General features: G+C 37.6%; 2 protein-coding genes across 6 annotated transcripts in view; one reads left to right on the top strand and one right to left on the bottom strand.

Annotated features, from left to right (window-relative positions):
* Positions 1-26,908, bottom strand: part of scn4ab (sodium channel, voltage-gated, type IV, alpha, b) — a 176,423-nt gene that overhangs the window by 37,029 nt on the left and 112,486 nt on the right. The window lies entirely within an intron of this gene.
* The window catches only part of maptb (microtubule-associated protein tau b), a 36,795-nt gene continuing 14,530 nt past the window's right edge, over positions 4,644-26,908 (top strand). For 2 of the 5 annotated variants that reach the window (XM_059553045.1, XM_059553053.1), the window contains exons 1-3: positions 4,648-4,918; positions 6,076-6,171; positions 22,740-22,925. In XM_059553045.1, the coding sequence (XP_059409028.1) occupies positions 22,757-22,925 (169 nt within the window). In that variant the 5' untranslated portion in view covers positions 4,648-4,918; positions 6,076-6,171; positions 22,740-22,756. Of the gene's footprint in view, positions 4,919-6,075; positions 6,172-7,411; positions 7,490-22,739; positions 22,926-24,137; positions 24,234-26,908 lie in introns of those variants that run through there. The other 3 variants (XM_059553036.1, XM_059553020.1, XM_059553028.1) reach the window with 3 other exon arrangements.

The following is a 26,908-nucleotide window of genomic DNA, read 5'->3' on the forward strand; positions in this document are numbered from 1 at the left end:
TACTGCATTCAGAATTGTAATTCACAATGAAAACTCAGTAATGGACTAGAGACACCAAGTAGTCTGTGACATGATGGATTGATATCCAGCATTAATTTAATATTACTTGAGACGTCAAACACAGGTCAGCCTTATTTTGGTGTCAATGCTGCAATGGCAAATATATAATATAATAATATAATATAATATAATATAATATAATATAATATAATATAATATAATATAATATAATATAATATAATATAATATAATATAATATAATATAATATAATATAATATATAACTTAATGATTTAAAAATGAACCCAGTGTTCTGAATGGTGTGACTGATAATGCATCTAAATGAAATTGGAATAGTTCTTTAACAGACTTGTGCTTGAACTCTCTTTCCAGACAGAAGTTGTCAGTCCACCCGTCTTAACACCTGTCACTTCAGCTCATTCTGGCAGCACAATGGCTCAACCTACTGGTCATTTGTAGTAATACACTAATGTGAGCATCAGAACATTAAAGACTAAAAATATAGTAGTATAGTAAAATAAAGTACACTAAACTGGATATAACAGCAGTATCTTATCTACTCGCTGTATTGAAAAAGCCCATAGCCTATTTAAAATAATAATAATAATATGTCTAGAAATACTGTATATCGATAGAGACAGAGATATAGAAAACAGCCTTGTTACATTTATGTAAATTGCAGCGTTCACTTTAAATTCTCAAATAACATTTGCCCTTTTGAATAATCAACAGCAATTCAATATCAGCAGCTTCTACAATTAATTAATGCTGCCCTCGTGAGGAGCATAAACAGAAAGACTGTAGATAAAGGTAGCAATTTTGTAGACAAGAGAATCTCGTCTATTCCAGTGCTTTAAGTGGGCCGGTACGCACCGGTACTCAGTACCACCACTTCCAAATATAGCTCTTGAGCGTACCGCCACCTCTCCGTGCGCCCAGAACGTGCTTTTAGCGTACCGGTACGCTCATTTGGACATCTGTTTTAAGGTTTAATCTTTCGCCTGCGCTTCCGCTTCTCAGTGCGCCCTTCACAATGCAAGCTTCCAAATTCGTCCCACCGAGAGCAGAGACTACATTGCCCATAAAACCTTAAATTTTACAAGTGAAAAGCGCACGCGTCGCTTTTGCCATTGTCAACCACTCAACGTGTCCGCAGAGAATGTGTGAAACGCGCACATTCTGCTCAGTGGAACTGGAAATTCAAATATAGTGAACTACTATTGATATGCTCTCTTGGCTTAAGACTCGAAGGATTAAAAGAACACGGCCAGAATTAAATAACTCACTGACTGACATCCCACCAATCCTGAATAATATAGCTGCAGGTCAGACGCAAGCTAATAAAGTAATGCAGTAGCTCTTTCAGGTAGGATGACCAGACGTCCCGAAAAATTCGGGACAGTCCCGAGATCTAAACTGTTGTCCCGAATCCCGAATCTGGCCCTAATTGTCCCGAAAATTATACTAAAGCAAAATCTTGAGTAGTTATTGTTTGATAAACATTAAAAACTGTCTGCGGAGGTTGAGTCGTCCTGCAACCAGCCCCCGCCGGCTGCTCATTGGCTGCAGCATCTTTTTTCTAAGTTAAAAAAAAAATACCGTGGGCGGCTAGGCACGAATTTAGATATTCATTTATCTAATTAATCTATATGCACAAAGACAATACGACCTTTTGTCCCCTTTTTGTTTTAAAGCTTGATGTAGAGAGCACAAGTTGCTGCAGCTGCGAGGAGGACAGTGATGCACGCGTACAGGAGTAATTGACAGTTAGCGGCACTGTGTACAAAAAATACGTTTAAGCTCAATAGCGTTAGCGTTACAGAAAGGTCTGATTTACGCACTGTTACAACAGTCAATGTTTTTTTTTTTTTTTTTTTTTTTTTACAATGACATTTGAGTTCATGATTTTAATGTTGTTGTTTCTTGTGACAGACTAAAGAGTAATGACAGACGGTTGATCTTTGAATAAAAATGTGTTTAGTTAAGGTTTGAAATTCATTATCTTTTATTATAGGCTACGAAGTCTAATATCATAAGCCCCCCATCCCGTCACCCAAGACCGCAGAAAATGCAAGAGCTCAGATCAGGTGATTATGAATTTGAAATGCATTGATGTTTGGTACTGTTTCCAATAGGATATAGATGGAGAAAGGCCGTTCTATTTTAATCTTGTTGTCTCACATTTTCCTTTTAGGCACTACTGTCCTCTGCAGTTATCAAGAGTCCTTCAGCCCAGCTATGCTCTCTAATGCCCTTGAACTATTTTCCTATATGAGATTTATTTATTTATTTATTTTTTACTGAGTTGCACAGATTTTCTGTATCATCAGTCTAAACAATTATTTTGAAATGCATTGCAAGGAGCAAACTCCCTCCAAGTGTATTCAGAAATTGAATGCATTTGTTGGTATATATAGACTATATTAGGTATATTTGTTCTCATGAACTTGTGTCAATGATTTTTTGACACACTGTCAGTTGGCATAAAAATAAACAAACATCAAAATTAAAATGGACCTTGCCTCAACGGCATCAGTTCCTACTTTATACGAAACATGGAGCAGATTTTCTCATAAAAACTTTTACAGAAACAGCTAGAAAGAGAAAAGACTCTGGATCACTAGTGTCTGTGTGTATTACAGATTTACAGGATGAACGATAAAAGGAAATACACATTACATGTGTAAAACATTTTTCTTCTAAGAAAGTGTCTTAGATCCTCTATAGATTTGCATTTTGGTTAGTAGTGGTAAATGCTTTTAAATAAAGTGTTTTTGTTGTAAATGTGATGTGATATGGATGGAGTAAACAAAAGATATATCATACTGTGACTTATGTGTAATTACTGATGTAGTATCCAGAGTTTTCAGACAACCGATGCTCAGATGTTTGTTTCTTCATGAAGAGGTTTATTTTGCGACAGTGAACGGCTAACTGTTTATGTTCTCACTTTATCCCATGTTAGTACAGAATTAAATATTTAAATATTGATTTGAGCTCAAACTATTTTATACATTTACCCATGTGTTATTCTAAAACCCAAAAAGTTGTAGAAAATGCACTGAATAAAAGCATTGCCCTATAGCAACAACAAGACATTTTCACTTAAAGGGACACAGAGTTAATTTCACTGTCAACAGTTGTTTGTATAAAACAATCAGTCACCAGTGTGATCACAGAGACATGAATTTTGATTCAATTTCAGTTACACCAACAAACAGACTGATATTATACAGTGTGACCATTATTAGAAATGTCTGACCACTAGATACCTTGATTGACCAATCAGAATCAGGGTAGCATATTCCAGAGAGGCTAGGTGAATAAAATTATCCACAATTAGTGTATACACACATGATTACATTACAGACAGCTCATTCTTATGGATTAGTGATAGACCTGTGTGGGTCCACAGCTGGCAAGTGTTAATTCACAGACCAGAAGAGCTCTCCATTCAAAGGCTATTATATTTTTCATGTTTGTCTTTGTGGCTCATGGCAATGGAGATGCTGTCATTTGTCTCCCTTATTGTCAGGCTGTGGGACGCAAGCATCTCCTTTGATTTTTCAACACAATGACTCATAATAGCACATTAGCTTCAGCTGTGTCCAGCAGGATTGAGAAACGCTGAGGCAGAGCGGGTTATTGTGTTAGTGACACATGGAGTGGTACGAAGATACACACAATCTATAGCAGCAGCAGCAGCAGCACAAGAAGGGATTCTTCACATTTGCAGCCAAAGCTGCTTCATGGATTACTGTGAAGTTTGTTATGCTAAATATATTTACATCCAGAAATAAACTGCTACTTCCTGTCTTGTTGCCAGGATACCTTTATATTCACAGTTTGAATAACAATGTTCAGTTCATTTTAGTTGACTATGGCCTGTATATTCCCATGCAGTCATAGTGTAACATTCTCTTGAAATAGATTTGCAGGAACACCAAAAAACAAGAGGATAGCTATTGAAGACATCATTTAAACTAGTGTTGTCTTATCAATTATATAAAATCCTGGGGCTAGTTGTCAGGTTTTATTTCAGTAAATATTTTTCAGGATATATTTTGTATTGCCCTGGAAAAAAAGCATGCATTTACTTAAGTTACGATTAATACATTTACATAAAATTACATCATTTAAATTACTCAAGTGCTATTATAAAAAAATATATATATATTCTAATACTTTTTATTAGATTACAATTCTAGAACGTTTTGAGCTATTGAGTACTTTTTATTTTTAATTAAACAAGTGCATACATTAATATCAAAAAGTCAGATTTATGCTGAAGAGAAATCTCAGTCCTGAAGAAGAACAGACAGTCATAGTGACAAGGCTGAGACGCCACCTAATGGCCAAAAGTGTTTGTAACAGCCAGACTTTATCTCCTGTAGGAAATAATGCAGCAATATCATCATTTGACATTTTAAAGTTGGTGTATCAAAACATATTGAAATAAAGAGGGGTTAAAAATCCAACCCAGGAAGGCAAGTCAGTGCAAAAAACATTATCAGTGTCCTATAGAAAACATCAAAAAAAAAAAAAAGATGCCTACTCATTCACATGTGGTCTACTGCTGAGCAACTCCCACCCTAGCCCAACCTCAACCGAGCGCTCTCAGAAGAGCATCTCACACATCTGAAGAACACAGGGACATTGAGAACATCAATAGCATCGCTCATTTTCATACAGTATTCTGAGATAACCTATTATTGGTGTTGCATGTAAAAGATCAAGATAACTTGCTAAGCAATAGGAAGGTGAAGGAATTTACATTTGATTTTGCAATTTCTCTGTCTTTTGGGATAAAACAGCAGCAGGTTGTGAAGTGGTGAAACAGAGGAGCACAAGGACTCTTACTGTTAATGTGAAGCTGTCCAGGTGAAGGACTTGGCTTGGTATGTAACTCAGGGGAATATGGCTGAATTTGGGGGGCAGATGGTGCAATGTGTGTGTCTGTGTGTGTGTCTGTGTGTGAGAGAGAGCTTGTGTGTATCATCATTGACTGTTAAGATTAGACTGTGAAACTATATTGGGGTTGATCATAAAAGCACACTGTTTTTAAAACAGTAATGCATTAGCTTGCTGCGTTCATTGTGCAGTGAATCAGCAAAAATCTGACCCAAATGTCTAAGACTTACTGTAGAACCAGCTCAAAATAACAAGAACGGATGTCATATTTCCAAGTCTCAAATATGATAAGCTTTGGATGACCTTTATAAACACATTAAAGCAAGGATGTCCAATCCTGCTCCTGCGGGCCAACATCCTGCAGATTTGAACTCCAACACACTTGCCCAGAAGTTTCTACAGAGATGAAGACTTTGATTAGCTGGTTCAGGTATTTTTATTAAGGGTGGAAGCTAAACTCTGCAGGACAGTGGTCCTCCCGGAACAGGTATGGACGCCCTTAGTGTTATTTTAGTATCATTTACATACTCTATACTTTTCATTTAATTATATTGTTATATTTGATGCTTTTAGTAACATTTTATTTAGTAATTTTCTGTTTTCTGTCATTTTTTAAATGTCTACATATTTTTTTATCCCTTCAAGTAAAACTGAATGAAAATGAGAAATTATGCTTAAATGTATTTTTAAATTGTATTTGATTTGTTAATGTTTATTTTATTCCAAGTAATAAAAAAAAAAACAAAAAAAAAACTTGTAGTCACAGTAGCATGTTTCACACAAAATCTTTAATAATAGTCTCTGCCAGGGATTTTCAAACTGAGGTCTGGGAACTTTCAAGGGGTTTCTAAATGGGTCCATGTCTTTTTCTCACATAGTATAAGCTCCTTATAGGCCTATATGGGAAAAATCAAATATAAAAAATAAAAAGGTTTGTTAACCCTTACTTCATTTTTAGAAAGCATCTGCCAAGATAATAAATGCAGATGATCACAACGCAGTCACCCTAAAATGTAAAATATAATGTAACACACAGGATAGCGGTCGGTCCGGTTGTGAATATGATAGAAATGTGATGTTATTAGTAGTGCACGGAGCTCATCCTGACATCATTCTTGGTCTCTCTCTCTCTCTCTCTCTCTAGCGCCATCCTCCCTTTGCAGGACGCTGAAGGAGCTGGCGGGGTTTGTTCATGCTGACTGCTGCAGTTGGACAGACAATAACTCAGTGTGCCACAGAGGTAAGTCAAACCGCTTTACAAACTCAAAGACTTGTATTTAACAGCGATTCATCATTGATCAAGCACTGAGATATGCTGTTAAGCCATAGCACCAAGTTTTTTGTATTTAAAAAAAAAAAAATTACCCCTGCGAACAGTGTAACGTTATTGGTGTTGAGATGTTAGTGAATCCGACTGCTGGGTGTGTGACTGAGACATAACGGGCCTGATTTTCTTTAGTTTAATCTAGAGATTAAAGAAAATGCATGTAGTCTCAATGAGATTGCATCGATAAGAAAAACTGTTAATAAATCGGATTGCTTTCTTCATGCATTCGCACCAAAAGATAGTTGCTTTCATGGATGCACAATATAGACAATAACCATTTATTTATTTTCATTGAAAAGAATATTACATTGCATTATGTTTGCCTTTTAGCATGACATGAAGGAATTTCATGAGATCTCGATGCAGTGTGGTGACAGAACGCATGCAATGGTTCACGTGCACGCGGTTTGCCGGTGTGGAAAAACCTAGAAGTATTGAGACACTGACGATGGAGCATAATGTGGCTCACACCGGTGCGTAAAGTGAGTCGGGATGAAAGGTGCCAGGTTTTTTTTTCCACAGGTCCGTTGTGGTCATAAAGGATGACAAATCGATCATGGGGTTTTATGCGGCTTTTGCGCGCGGTCCTGATCCGCCTGACAGCGATAAGCTGACTCGACGCGTCGCTGATCCTCCGGCGTAAAGCGATTTTCGCAGTTTACTCTCGGCTGAGAATGTTGCTGATGTTGCGTGTGTGTGTTTCGCCATGGCTACACAAGGTTCTCCTTTATCTGTAGATTTAAGGTGATTTAGAATCCACGTCTTCGAAAGAACCCTCTTTTTCTCCTAAGCGAACACGGCTTATTGAAGATGCTGACCGTTGTAACACCACATGGGGCTTTTGTCTGGGCGACTCAGCAAATAAAACAGTCTATGGAACGAAAATGTGATATCACACAAAAAGACTTCCACTAGCCTAATGGGAAATAGAAGCAACAAGCCTGAATCGGTAACATATAATCAATCTCCCACGTATTTTTATTGCTTCAGTTTACATGTAATCTGACCGTTAAACTACATAAAACTCGCTGTTTTTCTTCTGTTTTATGATTTGTATGAGAATAGAAGGATGTATAGACTTAATTCTGCATTTTCAAGGCAGCGGACACACCTTGCTCCCCCGCCCTCCCCGTCTCTCTCTCTCTCTCTCTCTCTCTCTCTCTCTCTCTCTCTCTCTCATCACGGCTGTTGCTTGGCCACACTCTCATAATCATCGCCCATTGTTCGCTCCGTAAGTAACATTTCTTTTTAAAAAGAAACATTATGAATTCGAGAATCTTGGCTGTAACATTTAAAAACCTAACGGTCGACTTGCATCTTTCTAACCCCCCTACGCCCATCTCCGCCGAACATGCCGCCTGCCTTCAGCCCAATGGCACAGTCGCCTTCGTATCGATTATTTATGTAGTCTTTCATTTTTATTTATTTTTATAATATTTAAAGATCACGAAATGACATTTGCGGTTGGTATTTCAGCATGGTTTTACAGCAGTGGCTCTTTCTGGAGAAGTTGATCGATATGTAGAGTAATGGTCGGTCGGTTCCTATTCTGTAATAGCCTACGTTTTTGTCATTGCCTGTCTGTGGAAATTATAAACACGTAGTTGACTAAACTCGTTATTTTGAGCCAGTGTTATTAGATTGTAGAAAAAAAGGAGGAAATTAATAAAGTGACCACAGAGTTCAAATATCCGAACAAAAAGATACAGCAAGGGATGTACAAAAAGAGCTGAGGAAATTAAGTACTAGTCCTCATTATTAGTTTTGAACAGATTTACAAAACGAGACATTCCAGTAAAGCTGACAAACATGATTTAAAATTCCCACTCATTAACTGAAGTTGTTATACTAGATGCTGTCTGCAAAGCTGCTATAAAATAAAAGCCAAAAAAAAAAGTTAATTAATAGTCTGGGGTGGGCAGAGGGGGTTGCTTTTGCGTTCATAAAACTAAGCCTATTTCTGACAGTAGATCCCACCGTTATTAAGAACCAGAGTGCCTTCTGTCCAGTTATGCCAAGCATAATCTAATTAACCATGGCAATTAAGGAGACCCATGGAACATTAGGTAAATCTGATCCGTTTACAGATCTCGCGATGAAGTGTGTTACTCCTGTCAGACAACCGCCTGTTACTTGCCTCAGTTTCTCACTGTTAGTCACTTATAGCTTCAGAATGGAAGAGGTTGGTCTTGATTTCGGATCACAATTCTCCTTGCATTTAGAAGAAAATTTGCTTCTTATAATGACTGCATCATAATTTAGCTTACTTCATTAAAAAGTCATAATGATAAGTCATTTAATCAATATTCTCAATGAATTACATTACTGTATGTAGTAATTGAGTCATATGTTTTCGACCATATGTTGTCAGAGGGTCTCCACAAGGGGGATGTGAGCAATAGAGTTCACTTTAATTTTATTAGAAGAACCATTATCGCCCAATAAGATCTCAGGAACATCCAGGGATACGACAAATACGACAAACCAGATTCAACAAGTCTTGAAGACATTGAGACAGTGTCTCTCTGGTCTGGTAGGCCAGATCCCATGTAGTGTGCACTGCAGTCCTGAACTCCCTGATGCACCATGGCAACAGATGACTAACTTCCTGTGTGCAGCGGCTGGAGATTACAAATGTGTCTTGCACATACACGCAAGCTGATTTCATGGCGTTTATACATCTTATATTCTCAATATTGAAGCCATGTGAGTAGTTTATGATGTCTGTGCCTCTCAGCTATCTGCATCCGCACACATTTAGTGGTGGATGTATATCACCAGATTGACATTTTCCTCTTCATGACAGCATCTGTACAACACATGTTCACGTAAATGCCAACCGTCCTTTTCAGGGACTGAATATTTTCATATGCTAAGTGGATCATGCTGTTATCAGCAGTGACTTTGTCTGGCAGCATGAGCATTATTTCATGTCAGCCAGAGTCCGCGCACACAAATACATTGACTGCTCAGCCAGTTGGTTCATTTAACGTGCAGATTCAGTTCAGTGGGGTGCGAACTGAACTCTTGTGGAGTCTGGGCAAGACTTGGGAGGTGGGTCTAGACCACATGGCAAATGGGAAGGTTGCGTCTCTCGGTTAGATCAAGGACATCTCTGCTGTTAGAGCAGGTGTGACATGGGCAAATCACCACAGCACGGTTTATGCATAAATGAGGCTTTTAAGTCATGACTTTCTGTAATCTGTGTGTGGAACTCAAAAGGTGCATCTCTGAAGAATATCTCAGTCACTTTGTTACATATCAATTGAATAAGGAATGAAGACATCAAGCTCCAGAATGACCAATTATTTATTAATTAATCATTATTCATGGAAAGTCTCTGCCCTACAGCTCACCTTGATGTGTTCATGAGATGTCCAATTTGTAAAGAAATCATTGTTTTCAATTCAGTGAATCAATTAATTTGCTCAAGAATCAGACCATTCTAGTTCTCACTAACTCAATGATCATGTCTCACTGAATATCAGAGCAATGGAGTGAAGATTAATAGTGAATAACCACATACATTCAGTTTTTCCCTCAAACAAAACTATCATGTGGCTTCAGAAGACATGGAATATAGGGAAGGAGCTGAATGGACCACATTAATAATACTTGTATGATGCTTTCTGGAGGAATTTTGGAGCCATACAGTCATGGTCTCGATTTGCTTGATCATATTGAAAAGAGAGCCTAGATTCTTTTTTTAAATGTTCACCTGTTTAACAGGTGAAACAAACCTAAAGAGGTTTGAAATGACATTTATTGACAGAATTTTGTGGGTGAACACATAAGCATGATTTTGGTGAGGGCCAATGAAAAGATAAGCTCCTAACCACTGGATTTAGTGTTTACCAGTTAATCTTGCTGGCTGGTGCAAGCATGCTGCAATGCTTGAGAAAATACTGAACAATTTCTTGATCAAGCTGCACCTGCCATGCATTTGGCACATGCAGACTTCCAGCCATCGCCCTCACTGATCTTGCTGCCCAGTGCTGGAGCTCTGCGGGAACAGACAGAGAGAGAAAATGAGAAAGAGATGGAATAAAGGGTGGAGACATGAGATGGATGCACATTTTTGAAGTGATGCTGCAATCTGCACTGCCAGCTGGGATGGACAAAACTAGGTCAGAGGCAGAGCGGCACCTAACTGTGCACAGACAGGGAAGCTAGCAGTGTTGCCCACCCTTCAATAACAACCAAAGCACACACACAATTATTACCGTTCTACAAATTGTAAAAAAAAAACAGTAAACAATTTCACACTAAACTGCCCCTGGGAAGTAGTTCCACCTGAGTGTACTTGACTTTGGTGTTTGTTTTTGCTGCTGCATTGTTGCAGAGGCATTCCAGAACCATCTCCTGGACACTTCAATTACACCACGTATAGTGCACTTATGTAATTGGTCCGTCTGAAAAACTCTGAGAGAGACCCATAAATTTAGTGAACAGAAACGCTGAGCTGTAAAGGACAGTCTGGTTCATTTAAAGTGGTCATTGGATGCCTATTTTCCACAAGTTGATATGATTCTTTAGGGTCTTAATGAAAAGGCTTTGACATAGTTTGGTTAAATGTTCTCAATGGTAGTGTAAAAAACTGCTTTTATTTACCCTGTCAAAAACAGCTCTATTCAGAGCAAGCCATTTTCTTGCATTTTCCTTTAAATGTTAATGAGCTCTGCTGACCCCGCCCCTCTCTTCCTAGCCACTCTCTGAGGGACTGTTTAGCCGCATTAATTGTGAAACTTGCTAATTAGAACATTATTAGGAAAGGCCATTGGCAAAGATTCAATAGAAAACCTTATACTCACTTCTTCTGTAGGTGAGGCTGGATCACGAATGATTCACGCAAACATAAACGTATTTAGGTAGATCGGGGGTGCATTCTCTTCAAAAACAAATGTAATCCACTGCATCTTCAGCAGCTCAGATGTCAGGAGTAAATGACGACTGCTATTTTCATTATTACATCAAACTAGTGTTGTCAAAAGACCCGGTACTTCGGTACCAAGTCGGTACTAAAAAAATGTAAATGTGACGGCACCAGGTTTCTTTAAGTACCGGTGGTACCGAGGACCCGTTCAAACCCGGTTCAGCGCTATGATTTCCGCGAAGCAGAAAACGAGGACGGAATCTCAAAATCCAGTCATGAAAATGAAACTTACATTTTAATATGGACAGTCATAGAATTTGTCAAAGTTAGCATAAATTAATCAAATCAAATCTCCATATGGACCAGTATCTGTAAATGTTAAGCCGCAAAAGTTGTTTGAAATATGAATCCGTGTTCTGCGCGTCTCTGTGTGAATTAATGAATGGCAGAGACGTGCGGGTTTGTTTACTACATAGACCGAAGCGCATGACGCTTGCATTAATTTCAGCATCTGAGCTTCAGAGTTCTCTCTCCATCAAGCGATCTTTTCAGTTTCTCACACATGCAAAAGAGAGAGCGAGAGTCTTACCACGCTGAATCGACACGCTATATGTAAACTATTCTTTATTGTCTTTTCCTGTAATGGAGATCATTCAGAATTATTCATATTCATTTTTGAACAAGCAGAAGACATACCGGTTTCTCCGGTAGTGGGCGGAGCTAATGCGCAAATGGCAATTTCATTGGCTGGCGCTGATTTAGTACCGTCCCTGTTTTGATTTCAGCAAATCATTTTGACCGAACGCGGACAACGTGATTAATATTCATGAACCCAGCAGCTCATCAATTCATAGTGCATTGTATATACATTAGTATGATAGTAGAATTAGTAGTAGTATTATCTTTTAATAATAATTCATATGAATAATAATTAATATGATCTATTACTATTTTTTTACAGAAACCATCAATGACCAAAAATATCTTAAGCATCACCACCAGTCTTAAGTTCAGTTAAAATGACAAATATGCATTCATTAGGCCTAAAAGTTAATTTTTACATAAAGGCATTGTGCTAGAAATATTACTATTATTTAGTAAAATGTATGTGATACTGCTACTAATGTTGAAAAAATTTATAAAACTTTATTTTTTAAAGAAATAAATCACAATATTTCTTACATGTTTTAATTTTAATAGAAAATCCCTTTATTTACCAGAAATAAAATGTGTTTAAATTTCATAAATTAAAAGACAAATTAAATTTGGGTGAAACTTGTTTACTGTTTTTCATAATTATATAACTTGTAGAAAAACTTTAAACACGATTGTAAATAAGTATAACGAATGGCATTGGTTTTATTTTTAGTGCTAAAAAGTTTTTTTTTAATTAGCATATTTGTGTGTTTTGCTTTGGTACCGAAATTGGTACCGAGAACCGTGGATTTTCACTGGTATCGGTACCAAATACTGAAATTTTGGTACCGTGACAAAACTACATCAAACACCTCGATCACTTAGGAGTTATTTTCGTCTACATCTGCTCCGGCGGTGAAACATTGGTGGACTGATGACAGTTCACTCAGGGCGGGTCTAAGGTAAGACACCAGTCCAGTCTGTACTGAAATGCTACTGTCAATCGGTTCTCGATTTGAGAAAGGCGTAAAGATTTTAGTAGATTAATAAAAAACACTGGGTGGATTTTTATAATTAAAGGGTGGTTGTGTACACACATTGCCAACACACATTTCAGTTCAAACAACTTGGAAAAGTGCATGTCGCATCCAATGACCCTTTTAACCCTCAGAGAAGCTAAGGTATGAGTGTATCTCTGGGCTGTTAAAGGGGGCAGATGATTAACAAGCTAGTATTTTAGTTGTAGGGCATTGACCACCCAAATATGGAGCTGTGTTCAGAGTATAGTAGGTGGATTTAAGCTCAGACATACCGTCTAAGGAATAGCTACCATGTCTAGACAGTCGTCTAGACAGTCATAGTTCATCTGCCTCCAGCCTGTTAAGGACAAAGTATGTAATTTGGTTCAAAAAATTTTTTTGTTATCCTGGTTCAAAAAGTCTCTTCACATCCGATAGCAATCATTAAGTTAAGTTGTCTAAATGTATTTACATGTATTCATATCTGTGTAAGGCATAGGACCATAAAATCTTCCAAGGATTACGAAAATCTCAACATTTGTATGATAATACATCATCAGCATGTTCCATTATTATTGTAATATTATGAGCTTTGTACTGTAATGAAGGTGAAGGAGACATGAGGTAATCTGACAGGGTAGCGTTCAACCCTATACCAATGCCATCTCTCATCGTGTCTCTGGTTAGTCTCTGGTCTGCCTGTGCACGTTCATGTGTTTTAGAGGTGTGGCTTTGAAGAGTGATTATCCAGGGAGGGTGAGATATTATGCTTCAAAGTGAGCTATCGCTAGCCTTTCCAAAATCACCTACCCTAGATTTGACCTGGACATGACAGATATTTTGATGTAGGACTGACAGATTCCTCAAGATATTCTGACTAACGCATTATTAAACATTAGCACAACCAGGGTAACTGAAAAAAATTCTGCATGAAATGCTGTTTGCAACCGAATTTACTTCTATAATGTGTATTCAACCATAAAGCTGATAATTATTTTAGTTAAAATAAGAGCTTTTGAGATGACAGTCCACAAAGTCTTGAACAGAGTTATTACATTTAAAATAACATGAACAGATTCATTATTCACAATAAAACCAGGAATGTTTATTAAGAAATAAATGAAATAGAGTAAAAGTTTAATTCATGTTGACCTTAATGAAAACCTCAATGTATTAGAGGCTTGGAAAGCAGACAAGCCATAAAACATAGAAAGGAAATGGAAGAGTGCAAACGGATGGCTTACAAATAATGAATTTTAAAGCCACAAGGGTCTAACATAATTATTCAGAGTTCAGGACACTTATGTCATATGTACTGTTCTCATTTACTCTTTCCATTAAGTCATTAACCTTTATTATGCTGCAAAGATCAAGATTCTTAGTGCTGGAAAAGCTATGGATTATGAACATTCTGAGGCACCATCCAAGCAAAATGATGATGAATTTCATGTGGAAGGAGGGTGTCTGTGTGGGAATTGACCATATTGACTTGGTGGGCTGGTTACCGTGGAAGCAAGAAATGTCTTTGAGAGCATTATGGGTATACATATTTAACTTGCCAGGTTTTTTCCTGCTTGTTGTTTGGCTCATTGAAGATGACCGATTATTGATTTCTCTTCTTATGGCATCAGCTGGGTTCTGTCGACGTCTGCACTTTTTTTTCACAGATTAATCTCTGCCAGCAGAGTGTTTGCCTCATTTTCTGCCCTTGCTAAGGGCTGTACATTTACTGACAAGCCCTAATTTCAGAAAGAGTCATACATGAGGTAATGTGAGGTTATGTATCGCCATGTCATTATGTCGTGGCACACACACACCCCTACCTCCTGGTATCTGGGGTGCTGGGTTTGACAGATGGTCATTTTCCAATTGAATAAGCAAAAGTCAGGTCAGTTTTGCAGAAAAACGTCCGATCTTCACCACACTAGGACCACTGACAGGTTACATAGCATCACATTTAGCACGCAAGACTGGATTAGCATCATGCCATATTGAGAATTGGCCACTGGTTCTTCAATATATGACAAGGTTTGCCACGTTTACACTATTTGCTTCTGATCATAAGTCGACAGTGCTGATCTTGACCATCTATGTACAGCTTTAAAAGAAACAAATATCTGATTGATTTGAAAAGGCTCAAACAAAAGGTTGTGGCAAAAGGTTTCATTCACATCACAGCATATTCTGGTGAAGAACCGCCTACTAAGACAGGAAGAGACAGAATGATGAAATGTGTGCCAGTATTTTACTAAAAAGCCGAAATAGATTTTTTCAAATTATTTGGCATAATTATTGCATCCTAAAAAAGTGCCTCTTATGTCAACTTGGTACCTTATTAACTTGACTTGACTCTTGATTGTTAAAAAGCCCTGTGTGCACTTTGATCCAGGTGATAAATCAGGCCCCCCTCGAAATCTGGTCTCCATTAGGACCCCAGTTTGATCCCAGTGGCTCAAATGACTATTAATAGGTACCAGATGCTGTCTGCAAGCACCTGATTACAATTCCTTCAAAATCATGTTATGATAAATGCTGTTTGAACCACGTTATAATGACCGTTAATTGATGTATTATTAGTAAGCTTATAGCATACAGATAACCTGTTTAGCCTGATAGCTTATGAATATGCACTCACCTTACATGTAATCAATTTTTTTGCACTATATAGTAAGCCATACATATTTTACATTGTAACAGTGTAAAAACTTCATAATCTCGAGAAGGAGGAGGCGGGAATCGGCGGACATTCAAATCAAAACTTTAATAACCAAGTAAACACAAAACAGCGCAACAGCCCCTCGCAGACAACTGTGGCGCTCAAATAAAAACCAAACACAAAACTAAGCCCAGGCCTGGTCCTCTCTTGTCCTTCACTGTCATTGCTCCTCTTTTGTATCCTTCCATCTCCTCCGTGGGGCGTGAGACCGGTGAATGGAGCAGGTGTCGCTCATTTCCCAATCACTCCCGCCCCACTTGTCACATACATTCATATCATTCACATGAATTTAGGATAATAATTAACTGATAGTTGATGGAGACCTCCTTTCCAAGGAGGACACTATTTGTCATGACACCAGATGAGGCACGAAGACAACCATCCTATGGCGCTGCTAAGGAGACATGGTGATGGAAATATGAGATGAGAGGAAACATTATACTTTAATGTTTACTCACAAAACTATTGCATTCCCTCAAGAAACTTTGGGTTCTCTTGCAAAACTGTTGCATTCCTCCAAGAAACTTTGGATTCTTTCGCAAAACTGTTGCATTCCTCCAAGAAACTTTGGATTCTTTCGCAAAACTGTTGCATTCCACCAAGAAATTTTGGGTTCTCTCGCAAAACTGTTGCATTCCTCCAAGAAACTTTGGGTTCTCTCGCAAAACTGTTGCATTCCTCCAAGAAACTTTGGGTTCTCTCGCAAAACTGTTGCATTCCTCCAAGAAACTTTGGGTTCTCTCGCAAAACTGTTGCATTCCTCCAAGAAACTTTGGGTTCTCTCGCAAAACTGTTGCATTCCTCCAAGAAACTTTGGGTTCTCTCGCAAAACTGTTACATTCCTCCAAGAAACTTTGGGTTCTCTAACAAAACTGTTGCATTCCTCCAAAAAACTTTGGGTTCTCTCACAAAACTGTTGCATTCCTCCAAGAAACTTTGGATTCTCTCACAAAACTGTTGGGTTCCCCTGATAAACTTTATGATCTCTTGCAAAACATTTGTGTTTGTGTGCAAAATTATTGCATTTCCCAAAGAAACTTTGGGTTTTCTCTCACAAAACATTCACTTGCAAATCTATTGCATTATCCCGAGAAACTTTGTGATCTCTTGCAAAACATTTGCGTTCTCTTGCAAAACTATTGGGTTATCCCGAGAAACTTTGGACTCTCTCACAAAACTATATTGTTCCTCCAAGAAACTTTGTGATATCCTTTGCAAAACATTTGTGTTTGCTTACACATTTATTTCATTTCCCAGAGAAATGTTGTTGTTGTTTTTGCACCTCATATTATGTCAGGCACAAAGGTTTTGCAAAGGAGCGCAAAGTTTCTCAGGTAAATGTAAAGGTTTTGTGAAAGAACACACTGAGATATTACTTTTCCAATCTTTAATTTTTTTTCCATCACTATATGCCTTTAGGGGCTCCATTACCAATCAGATCAGAGTATACCAAATTGAGAAGGTCATCAAATGGTCAGCAAATGTACCGACTACATGGATACATGTCGGTGGGCCATGCACAACCTCAAGTAAACTTTCAGATCTGCTGTGCTGCAGGATCATTTAGCTCAGTGTGCTCAGGCAAAATAACGTGATTTGATGAGAGAAGACAGGGCTGAGTGCAATGAAAATACCCATGATGCCCCAGTCCTTTAGATGTGATGGCAGCCTATTGCACTGTTGTAGCAAAATCAGTGAAAGTCCCTCTAGAAATCTGCTGTATCATACAGTTGCAGGCTCTGTCTGTGTGTCTGTCACTCTTTCTTTTCTCTCGCCTGAAGTCTCTTCATCCTTTCATTCCCAAAGTGCTCTCTTTTTTTGTCCTCCTCCCTTTCTTTTTTTCTCATTTGCTGAATTCTTTCCTTCTGCAGTTTTGTCTTTGTTGTTTTGCTCTCCTTTCCGCCTACACGCTCTTGTCCTTTCAGCTCAAAAACCCTCACACATTCCCTCTCTGTCTCTCTCTGTTTTGTCTTCCTCATCACTTGTTCTCCTTTGCTCACTGTTTACTGTATTGTTGCAAGCAGGGCTCAGCGATAAGGCTTATTTTCGGCTTGTTATTTACTGGCTAGTCTGGGCCAGTAATTCAGTAATTACTTCAATGCCTAAATTTTTACTAGCATTACCAATTATGCAATTTATTTAGCAATGTGTATAAGATGTGTCAAAATAAAACTAAATTTCTTTAGGCATTTTTCATTCTTTTTTATACTAACAAAAATAAACGAATAACTAACAAAGTAAATAATAATATATTTTAATTTTAATGTTTAAAAATGTTATTTAATAATAGGACATTTTACAGCTACTCCATGACAGCTGTAAATTCATGAACACAGTTTCTGGAATATGATGATATACTTTGCAAAACATTTCTGACCGACTTATAATTTTTAACCCATTCTTACTGATATTTTCAAGTAGGCTAACTAACACCTAACAATTATTTTGAAAATCAGATAAACTGTTCAAGGGTTAGTTAGTTCACCCAAAAATGAAAATTGGCCCATGATTTCATGATTTAATTATTCCCATAAAAAAATCTGGATTTGACACAAAAAAATCCATATTGTGCAAAAACGTGCACTTGATCTGAGACGTGATTTTTTTTTTTTTTTTTTGCAATTCACCTAGTTTCTTGGTGATGCTAAAAACATCAGTGTAAACCAAATAGTTATGTTTGCAAGGCATGCAAACAATGTTCAACAGTGTAGTACAGTCCAAATAAAGAAAGTGACATTTCTGTCAAAGGGCCCAAAACTCCCAGACGCTGGCTCTGAACCAGCGTGTCATCCTTGTTGTTGAGCTGTTCTGTTACATTAGTGTACTACACACTTCTTTCTTTTTCTGCCCCCCTCCTTCCTCTTTCTCTCAGTCTCCATTTCCCTTTCACCCTCTTTTTTGCTCTCTCATTCTCTCGTGCTTTCTGCAGTAATGTGTCTTGCATATTGATGAGGTGAGAGTTGCCCGTCCCTGGCTGAAGGCCAACTCACATTACAATTCTCCGTCTCACCCTTTGGCCACTTCAGTCAGGGCCACCCCTTAGCTATATCGACCACATGTTGCCCTGCGTTGTCTTTCATGAGCCCTCTGCATTCCAAGGCCTACCCTTCATAAATCCAGCATTGCCCTTTCTGCTCCGTGCCAAGCCCTTAACCACAAATAAAAGACAGAGAGCGAGAGAAATCCATCGTCAGGAAGTAAGGCGTCGGCTTCTTAAAGGGGCACTTACATTTTCACTGCACTGCCCAGGAAGGATCACAATCATTCAGAGCATCGTGAACAGCAATTTTTTTGTAAATCTGAATTCCAGCCAGAGGAGACCAAATTGCATGAACATAAAACTCAATAAAACATGAAATCTCAAATTGTACTGTAACATACTCCTGGTTATTCATTGTGCATGTGATTGCACAGAGAGAAAATGTTTGTCTTTGCAGTCTTCTATCAGGATGTAATACCTTGCTCTGCCTACAAACTGGTTGATGTCATCAGTTCCTCTTATTCTTGAAACCCATCTGGTGTCTGCTCTCCACAATCCAGTCGATTCCCTATGGACAAGATCAAGTGTTCAACTGATGGAAATTGTCATGCTTTTCATGACATGCATTCAGAGCCTTCTAGCAAACATTGAATTACACGCCAAACACATTTTTTCTTCTGTCCAGACCAGCATGTGCTTCCTCAGGCTAGTTTATGCTAGTTAGTTCTAGCTGGTGAACCAACATGGCTATGTTTTTTGCCAGCAAAGTCTGGTAAACTAGCAAGTGAAGCTGATTGATTGACTGAACTGTTTAAGATGGTTAAAATAAATGTTCCATATAAAATACAATTTTGTAACGTTTTACAAACTCGTAATTCAAAACTTGTAAATTTTCTTCTGTGGAACACACAAACACAAAAATAAAGCATGTTCACACCGCTTTTTCAAAAAAAAAAATTAAATGAAAAATTAACCAGTAACCTGGGGCTATACTTAAAATTGGGTGGCCATATGCGCTGTTCATACAGGACACGTCCCGGACAGAATTTTAATATTGCCTAAAACATCCAAAGCAGTTTGACCAATAATATGCAATTAATGTTCCTAATCGACCAATCGTGGGGCTGCGCGTGAGAAGGTGAGATCTACAGGGAACAATGAAAGCGATGCAAATATGCGCACGTGTTTGTTTGTTCGTTCGACTTGAAACATTGCTGTGCACGATCAAATAAAAAGACACCAAAGTAGGTGCGAGAGTTATTCGAAAACATAAGGAGCCGTCTGCTCTGCTCTCTAAATCTCTCATGAATGACACACAACGATTGACCTGCACATTGCAAACAGCCAAAACCTGGATATTTTAGGCAATATTAAAATCCTGGCTGGGACGCATTAATGGTGCATATGGTCAACCTAACTTAAAAGCATCATTAAAATTATTGATATGGCCTCATGTACGCTATATTTCAACATCATGTGAGGAAAAGAAAATCATGCAGAACCATGTGAGAACCAATGGTATTTGAAATATTAATTTAATCTGAAGCCACTGAACCTATAAAGTCATCTTAAAAAGAAAGTTGCAATCAATCTTTTTTCCCTATTGTGACATTGTGATTGAAATGACTTCTTGAATAAGGATATAGGCTTGGACAATTTTTTCAATCTGTAATTGATTGGATAAATCTCTTTTGCTAACTTCTAACTTCTCATATGAGTGATGGGTTGTTGGAAGAGATGGATTATGGTCTGATGGGGATTCCAGGATACCATGCTGAGGACCATCATCCTAAACGTACCATCTGCTGAAGACCAGCTCCAAGGCTATCCTCACTTTTTTTTTGTTGGCGTTTTTTTTCCAGGTTTTAAGCATTTTAGATGTTGCTCCCCAGTTTGTGTTTTCCGACAAATATTTTTGGTAAATAAACCAGTCCCTAATGATGTGGTGGTTTCCACTGGTTATCTAGTTCTGGACTGACTGTGGCTGCAGATGGTTTCTAAGCTCTGTTTACTGATATCACAGCTCGCTCTGAATAATGCATAAGGATCCTGCGGGAGTCAGGCTTGAATTTGCACCACAGCTGCCTCAGGGAAACCCGGCTTGGGAGAGTTTATTAAGGTGGTGACAGATTCTCCCTGGAGAATTTGAAGAACGACGCTTCCCAATCTTCAGCGCATTTGTGCAATCATGGTACTGGGGACAAAACACCTTCAAATACAAAGCATAAGGGAATAGTTCACACAAAATATGTTTTTCCAAACCCATATGACTTTGTGGAACATGAAAGTTGAAAATGTAATGATGTTTTCCATATTCTTTGCAATTAAAATAAAGGTGACTGAAGCTTCAAAGCTACAAAATAACCATAAATTGGTCCAAATCATATGGGTTAGAAATGAAGACCGAATTTTCATTTTTGGATGAACTATGGCCTTTAAAGGCCATTTTGGCTTCTGGTGTTGTTCTACCCTGCTGGTCACTGCTGACTTTGAGGATGATGTAATTGACAAATGTAAACCCACCCCTGCAGCTTTGGCACTATTTTCAGCTCCACAGCACTTCGTGCCTAAAACAACTTGGTTTTCATTATGACTCTCTCATCCAGATGACCTTGATGTGTGGGTCTCGGAGTGCAGGCGAAACATTTGGGTGTCCGATAACATACACAGCGGTCATCCACAAAAAGGAATTATGGGATGTGACAATGTCGTGTGTGAGCCATCTAATCCATTTCAACACAAATGGAATTCATGTTTACGGGCATCCTGTGTAAGGCAGATGGATGGGTGTGTTCACTTTTCTGTCTCCAGAGTTTACTAATAGCTCTGCTGGGACTACATAAATTTGGCTTAACATTGTGTAAAGTATAACTGCTAAAAGAAAAACCACATCTTAGTTGTATCAGGAAGAACACACTCAGACACACACAGCACACCATTGACCATAAGTAAAACAACAGGAAATGGCTTCCCCTGGGCATGATTTAAGTGTAAAAGAAATCCCAGTGCCATCAATCCATCATTTAATACCTTCAAACAATATCTAATCTTGCTCTCTTCATTGGATGAAAGGTTCTGGTACCTTCTATGTATGGCAGAGAGACTCGAATTGGCTTTCTGTCAGCCAGTAATTGGTTTTTACCTATAATGGACAACACGTGCACATTAGCAATTATGTGATTTCTACATGTTAAGAAGCTACATACCAGAAGCTGTTTTTGAGGAAGAGAGGTCTCTTACCACTTCCTGCTGTCCTGCTGTTTCCTGTAATCTTATTGCCTTTTGTGTGTTTCATTCACCATGGCAGATATATTCACTTTGTATCATGGGATTGATTGAACATTGATCATATAGAGTCTGAAAACTTGGGAACTTAATCATAATTTATAGTTTTACGAAATAAAATAACTTGTTTTCCATAAAGGGTACATTTTTTGACAAATAAAGATCAAACTGAGCAGAACAGAATAATTGCTGAATGATTAGACTGAACACTCACTGCTCACATTGGGTTTATTAATCACTTGATTTATGGACTATCATTTGCTTGTATTTGCCCATCTTATCTCTTTATATACAGTTGTCATTACAGTTTTTGGTCAAATTATATTATGCATCTAACTTCTTTTTAGAAGATGTTTTAACACCCAAGCAACAAGAAAAATACATATCTGACTAAACTTCCTCCATGGGATGAATTTATACTAGAAGGTACTAGAAAATGACTTTTTCTAGTACTGCAGCTATTTTGTCTCTATGGTATTTGAATTCCATTTTTGTCATTTTGATGATGTTTTTTTTTTTTTTGTTTATTTATAAAAATCTTTATATTAGAATCTCTTTTAAAATGGACTTTTCTTGTGTTATTTGCTCTTGCCAGGTCACTCTTTTAATCTCAGCTAATAAAGTAAGCTAACTAAGATCATAGTGTAACCGTAGTTAAAAAAGGTTACTAACCAATGAACAAACCAACCAACCAACCAGCTAACTCATGACTCTATGTAAGTCATTTGTATCATACACTGGATCAATTTGTGATCGTTGCTCCTGCCTGAGCTAGATCACCTTTTTTTAATCTCAACTAACTAAACTAAAACAACAGCTAACAAACAAACAAGTAAATATGTCTGTGCTGTACTAATAATATTAATTGGAAGTGAGGGAGGAGACGTCTTATGGCTAAAAGGCAATGCAGCACTTATTTGTCACATTGCCACATTAACCCCTGATGACTATTTTCTTTTTTTAACTCTACAGACTGAAATCATCTCAAAATGGACCATCAGGACCACATGAATTCTGGACAGGTGGGTGACTCTCAGCACTCTCCTGGGAACAACATAGCATCTGGAGTAGCCAACATGACCATCGGTGATAGCCATCAACAAGACATGAAGAATGGGAGAGCAGCGCATATGGGACCGGGTGATGGGCCAGTGAAAGGTCTGTATATAAAGAGGGAAAAAAAAGTAGTTACTGTAATAAAAATAGGGGGAACAAAATGTAAGCCTGAAAACCCCCTTTTCCTCACAAAGCGCAGAAGAGCTGAGTGATACTCACGACAGTGTGTTTCTCGCTTATGTCTTGTCTCATACTGAGAAACCTGACACATATGCTGACGGTGACACTCAGCCATGTGTTGGTTTCAAATGTCTGTGAAGATTTTCATTCATTCAGGTCCACTGCAAAATGTCTTGTAGAATTTATTTGTTGGGCCTTATTTTTCATTTGTTGAAGGACAACGGAGATCACAATCACAGTTTCCACATAACTGGTTTACAAAGTATTGGTTTACAAAGTGATTGTGATCCTTATGAAAATGTGGTACACAAACCCTTTCATTTTAAGGCATCCCGATTCCCCACCAAAGGGTTCCCACTTCCAATGGAAAACCTGGGAAATGAAGAAGAAAAAATTATATCTCCAGGTGTTGAAAAGTTAGAGAAATCAATCAAATTCATGGAAAAATTGCAGAAATCTCTTTGTAGAAAATATTAAACGTAAATATATTTGCGATAACTAAAGAAAGACACCTAAAGTTTTTGGACAAAAGAGATGTCTTCAACTGTTGGAAAATGAATTTAAGAATAGCTTCTATAAGACATTTTGTCCTGCCTGCATTGTGTGCCCACAATCATTTTTAAAATGTATATTTGGTCATATAACATTGATCGATTTTCTTTTGGTTTCTTATGATGTATGCTTGGATGAGGCTCAGATGTGAGGAAATAGGTCATAGTTTACAAAAAAGGGTAATCTGTCTTACCCGCTTTGAATTGTTCTGGTACAACTGACAAGCTTTCAGCAAGCCCCAGGCTCCCTCAGAGAGCACAGACGAAACCTTCTTATCAACCAGCAACCTAAAATTACATCTCAATTGTGCTGGCAGAAGTCATCAGAGCAGAATGTCTCTAAAATGACAAATTCTGTCAAATAAATTTAGAGAAACAGAATGACACTGGCTTTTAGAGTTAGTTTGTCTATTAAGAAAAGCTGTTTGAATGGCAATTATAGCTATTGTCTCATGAACAAACTAACAGATGCATCAAGGTCTTGTTCTTTGTTTAGGAGGAGGAAATAATTTTGACTTTGTTTGCAATCTAAACCACCTCAGTCCTCTGCTGTCCAAACTAAAAGCTCACCGTTCTCTCATAGAGGACACACATGAACCGACGCCAGAGGTGACCACCCAAAAGCCTGTTTTAGAAGACTCCAAACCCAAGCCCTCCTTTGATAAAGATGTTCCACTGGGTATGACCCTCCTCGCTACAGTTGTGCGACTCGCTGTACTGTCCTGCCTGTTGCTCAGCTTCATATGGCCAGTTCCCTTGATTGCATTACTCCTTATTACGCTACTGATTTGACTTTCAATTTGGTCACAGCTTTGATTAATTTTTTGATTAATTTTAGGATGCAAATTAAATTATCTGCATAATTATCAGTGAAATAATTAAATAAATAACTGACACTTTAATGTTTTTTTTTTGTAATGAATCATGAAAGCCAGCCTCTCATATTTCTCATGGACAACTGAGAGCGCTAAATACAAATGTAGCCATTTATCATCCACGTCTGCTGCTTTTCTCCCAACACTATGCTTTGATTTCCAACGGAGGGCCCTATGCCTATTACGCTTATTAACAAACATTTTTTTCTATTATTATTTTCCCAAGTCCAGGCTGTAGGGTTCCCACGGTCATGAAAAACCTGGAAAAATCTGAGACTTTGAAAGTGGCTTGGAAAAGAAATACAACTTTAAATGCTGTGATAAAAATTATATGAGAAATTTATAGTGACAGTAAATTTCCCTGATTATTAGGGATGTCCCGATCAGGTTTTTTTTGCCCTTGAGTCAGTTTCATTTGATTTTGAGTATCTGCCGATACCGTGTCCCGATCCGATATATCTATAATACATTAAAAAAGAATAAAGAAGAGTGAAAAAAAACAGATCCAGGATGTTCAGTAAATTACATTTTGAAATATATTCAAATAGAAAACAGCTATTTTTAAATAGGCTAGTAATAATATTTCACAATTTTACTGTTTTGCTGTACTTTGGATCAAATAAATGCAGGCTTGGTGAACAGAAGAGACTTCTTTAAAAAAAACATTAACAAGCTTACTGTTCAAAAACTTCTGACTGGTAGTATATTGTATATACTGTATGTATTTGGCTTAGAAATCTATAACTTCTGGACGATAACAAATAATAATGATTTGTTTATATACTACAAACACTTTTTATCACATAATAAGGCAGAATAGTTTCTGTACTGTAATAAATGCTATGTCAGTCAGCACTGCATTGTTCATATACTTTATCACCTGCCGGAGATTACTTGAAAAACCGTATTTTGTCGTAATCGTATATTAATGTCTTCGTGTTTCCAAAAGTTTCTGTTTTTCTGTGAAAACAACTGTTTTCATACAGCGATATCTGGATGCTTTTGTTCATATTAGGAATTTTCTGATATGACTTTCTGCGCGAGAGCGTCCTCTGGCGTCGAGTATGAATGAAACACACACTGCATGAGAGTTCAGCGCTCCGTGGTTCATCTCGCTGTATTCTGGGTCCGAATAAAACACCAGATCATGCGTAGACTATCCTGTCTTTTTACATTTAAATCTATATTTATTCACACCTTTAATATATATATATCAGAGTCCTGATCGGGAGGTACCGTCCGATTCCGATTGAGTCTGAAACCACGTGATCTGACCCGATTTCCGATCACGTGATCGGATCTGGACATCCCTACTGATTATGCTATGTATGGAGAAAGCCAAATCCTCCATTGAGTCACGTTCAAACCTTTTGTATTTTTAGAAATTAACTGATGTACAAATAGAAATCATTGTAAAAAATCATAATAATAATAATAATGAACAACAGAAAAAGTCACACTATAAACAGTAGGAACCTTAACACTAATATAACATTTTGCCTTGCTTTGCCTTTGTTTATAACAAGTTTCCAAAAAGAAATGCTTATTACATTATGAACAGTGAAAATGACATTGATTTTTTTGGACCAGCATCAAGCCTAGAACTTCTCAGGAGTAACCTTGTCATGTTCTTAGAAGCTTTTTGGAAACTTAGTTGAGTTTTTCGCTGATGTTGTGATATGCTGATGTAAAGCAGCACTGAAAAAAATCATTGAAAGCTAATTGCATGCCTTCAAGCTTGTAAGATGCAGTTGCAAAAGGAAGTAGTGTTCCCAAGCAACATAACTAGCTCTTTAAAGGTTTCAAGGCCAGTAAAAGCTCAGAATATTTGTCATAGAGCTATTAGGCAGGTCTACTCTATCCTTCCTTTTGCATAAGAGAATAATGCAAGTTCTAGGCAGGGTGGTTACTAGACTAAATAGTGGTGCCCAGAACATCCATTTAGTATTTTAAATGGTCAATCAGTAAGTGACATAAGCACTAGAGTTGCTAATGGCTTAGATGGATGCAAATGTCTGGTGCCATGACCTGGACATACAGGCTGTAATAATAAGAAGAATAATAATTCTTGTTATTAAATCAAAAGATTTAACAGCTCTAGTTATCACTATTATGCCAAATGCCAAAACTTATAACAGCCAAAAATATTTACATTTGAGTGAATATAAAAAAAATAATAAAAAGAAAGATAAAAAAAAATGCACATTTCATGGAATTCTACTGTCGCTTATTTTATTTTAATTGTACTATTTGACTTTAAATTAGAGTTAAATAAATAAGTACATTTGCACAAAATGTAACCATAAATAATCAGACACACACACACACACACACACACACACACAAACATAAAGTCTGCCTTCTGCCATTACATTGGACATATAATTACCTCACAAAAGTTCAAGGTCTAAGTGAATGGACTTTAAGACAATCTTCATTTATCATTTATCTCCCAGAACCACAAACTCATTGATCTTGT

The sequence above is a fragment of the Carassius carassius genome, chromosome 1 (genome assembly GCF_963082965.1).
Source record: "Carassius carassius chromosome 1, fCarCar2.1, whole genome shotgun sequence".
NCBI lineage: Eukaryota > Metazoa > Chordata > Actinopteri > Cypriniformes > Cyprinidae > Carassius > Carassius carassius.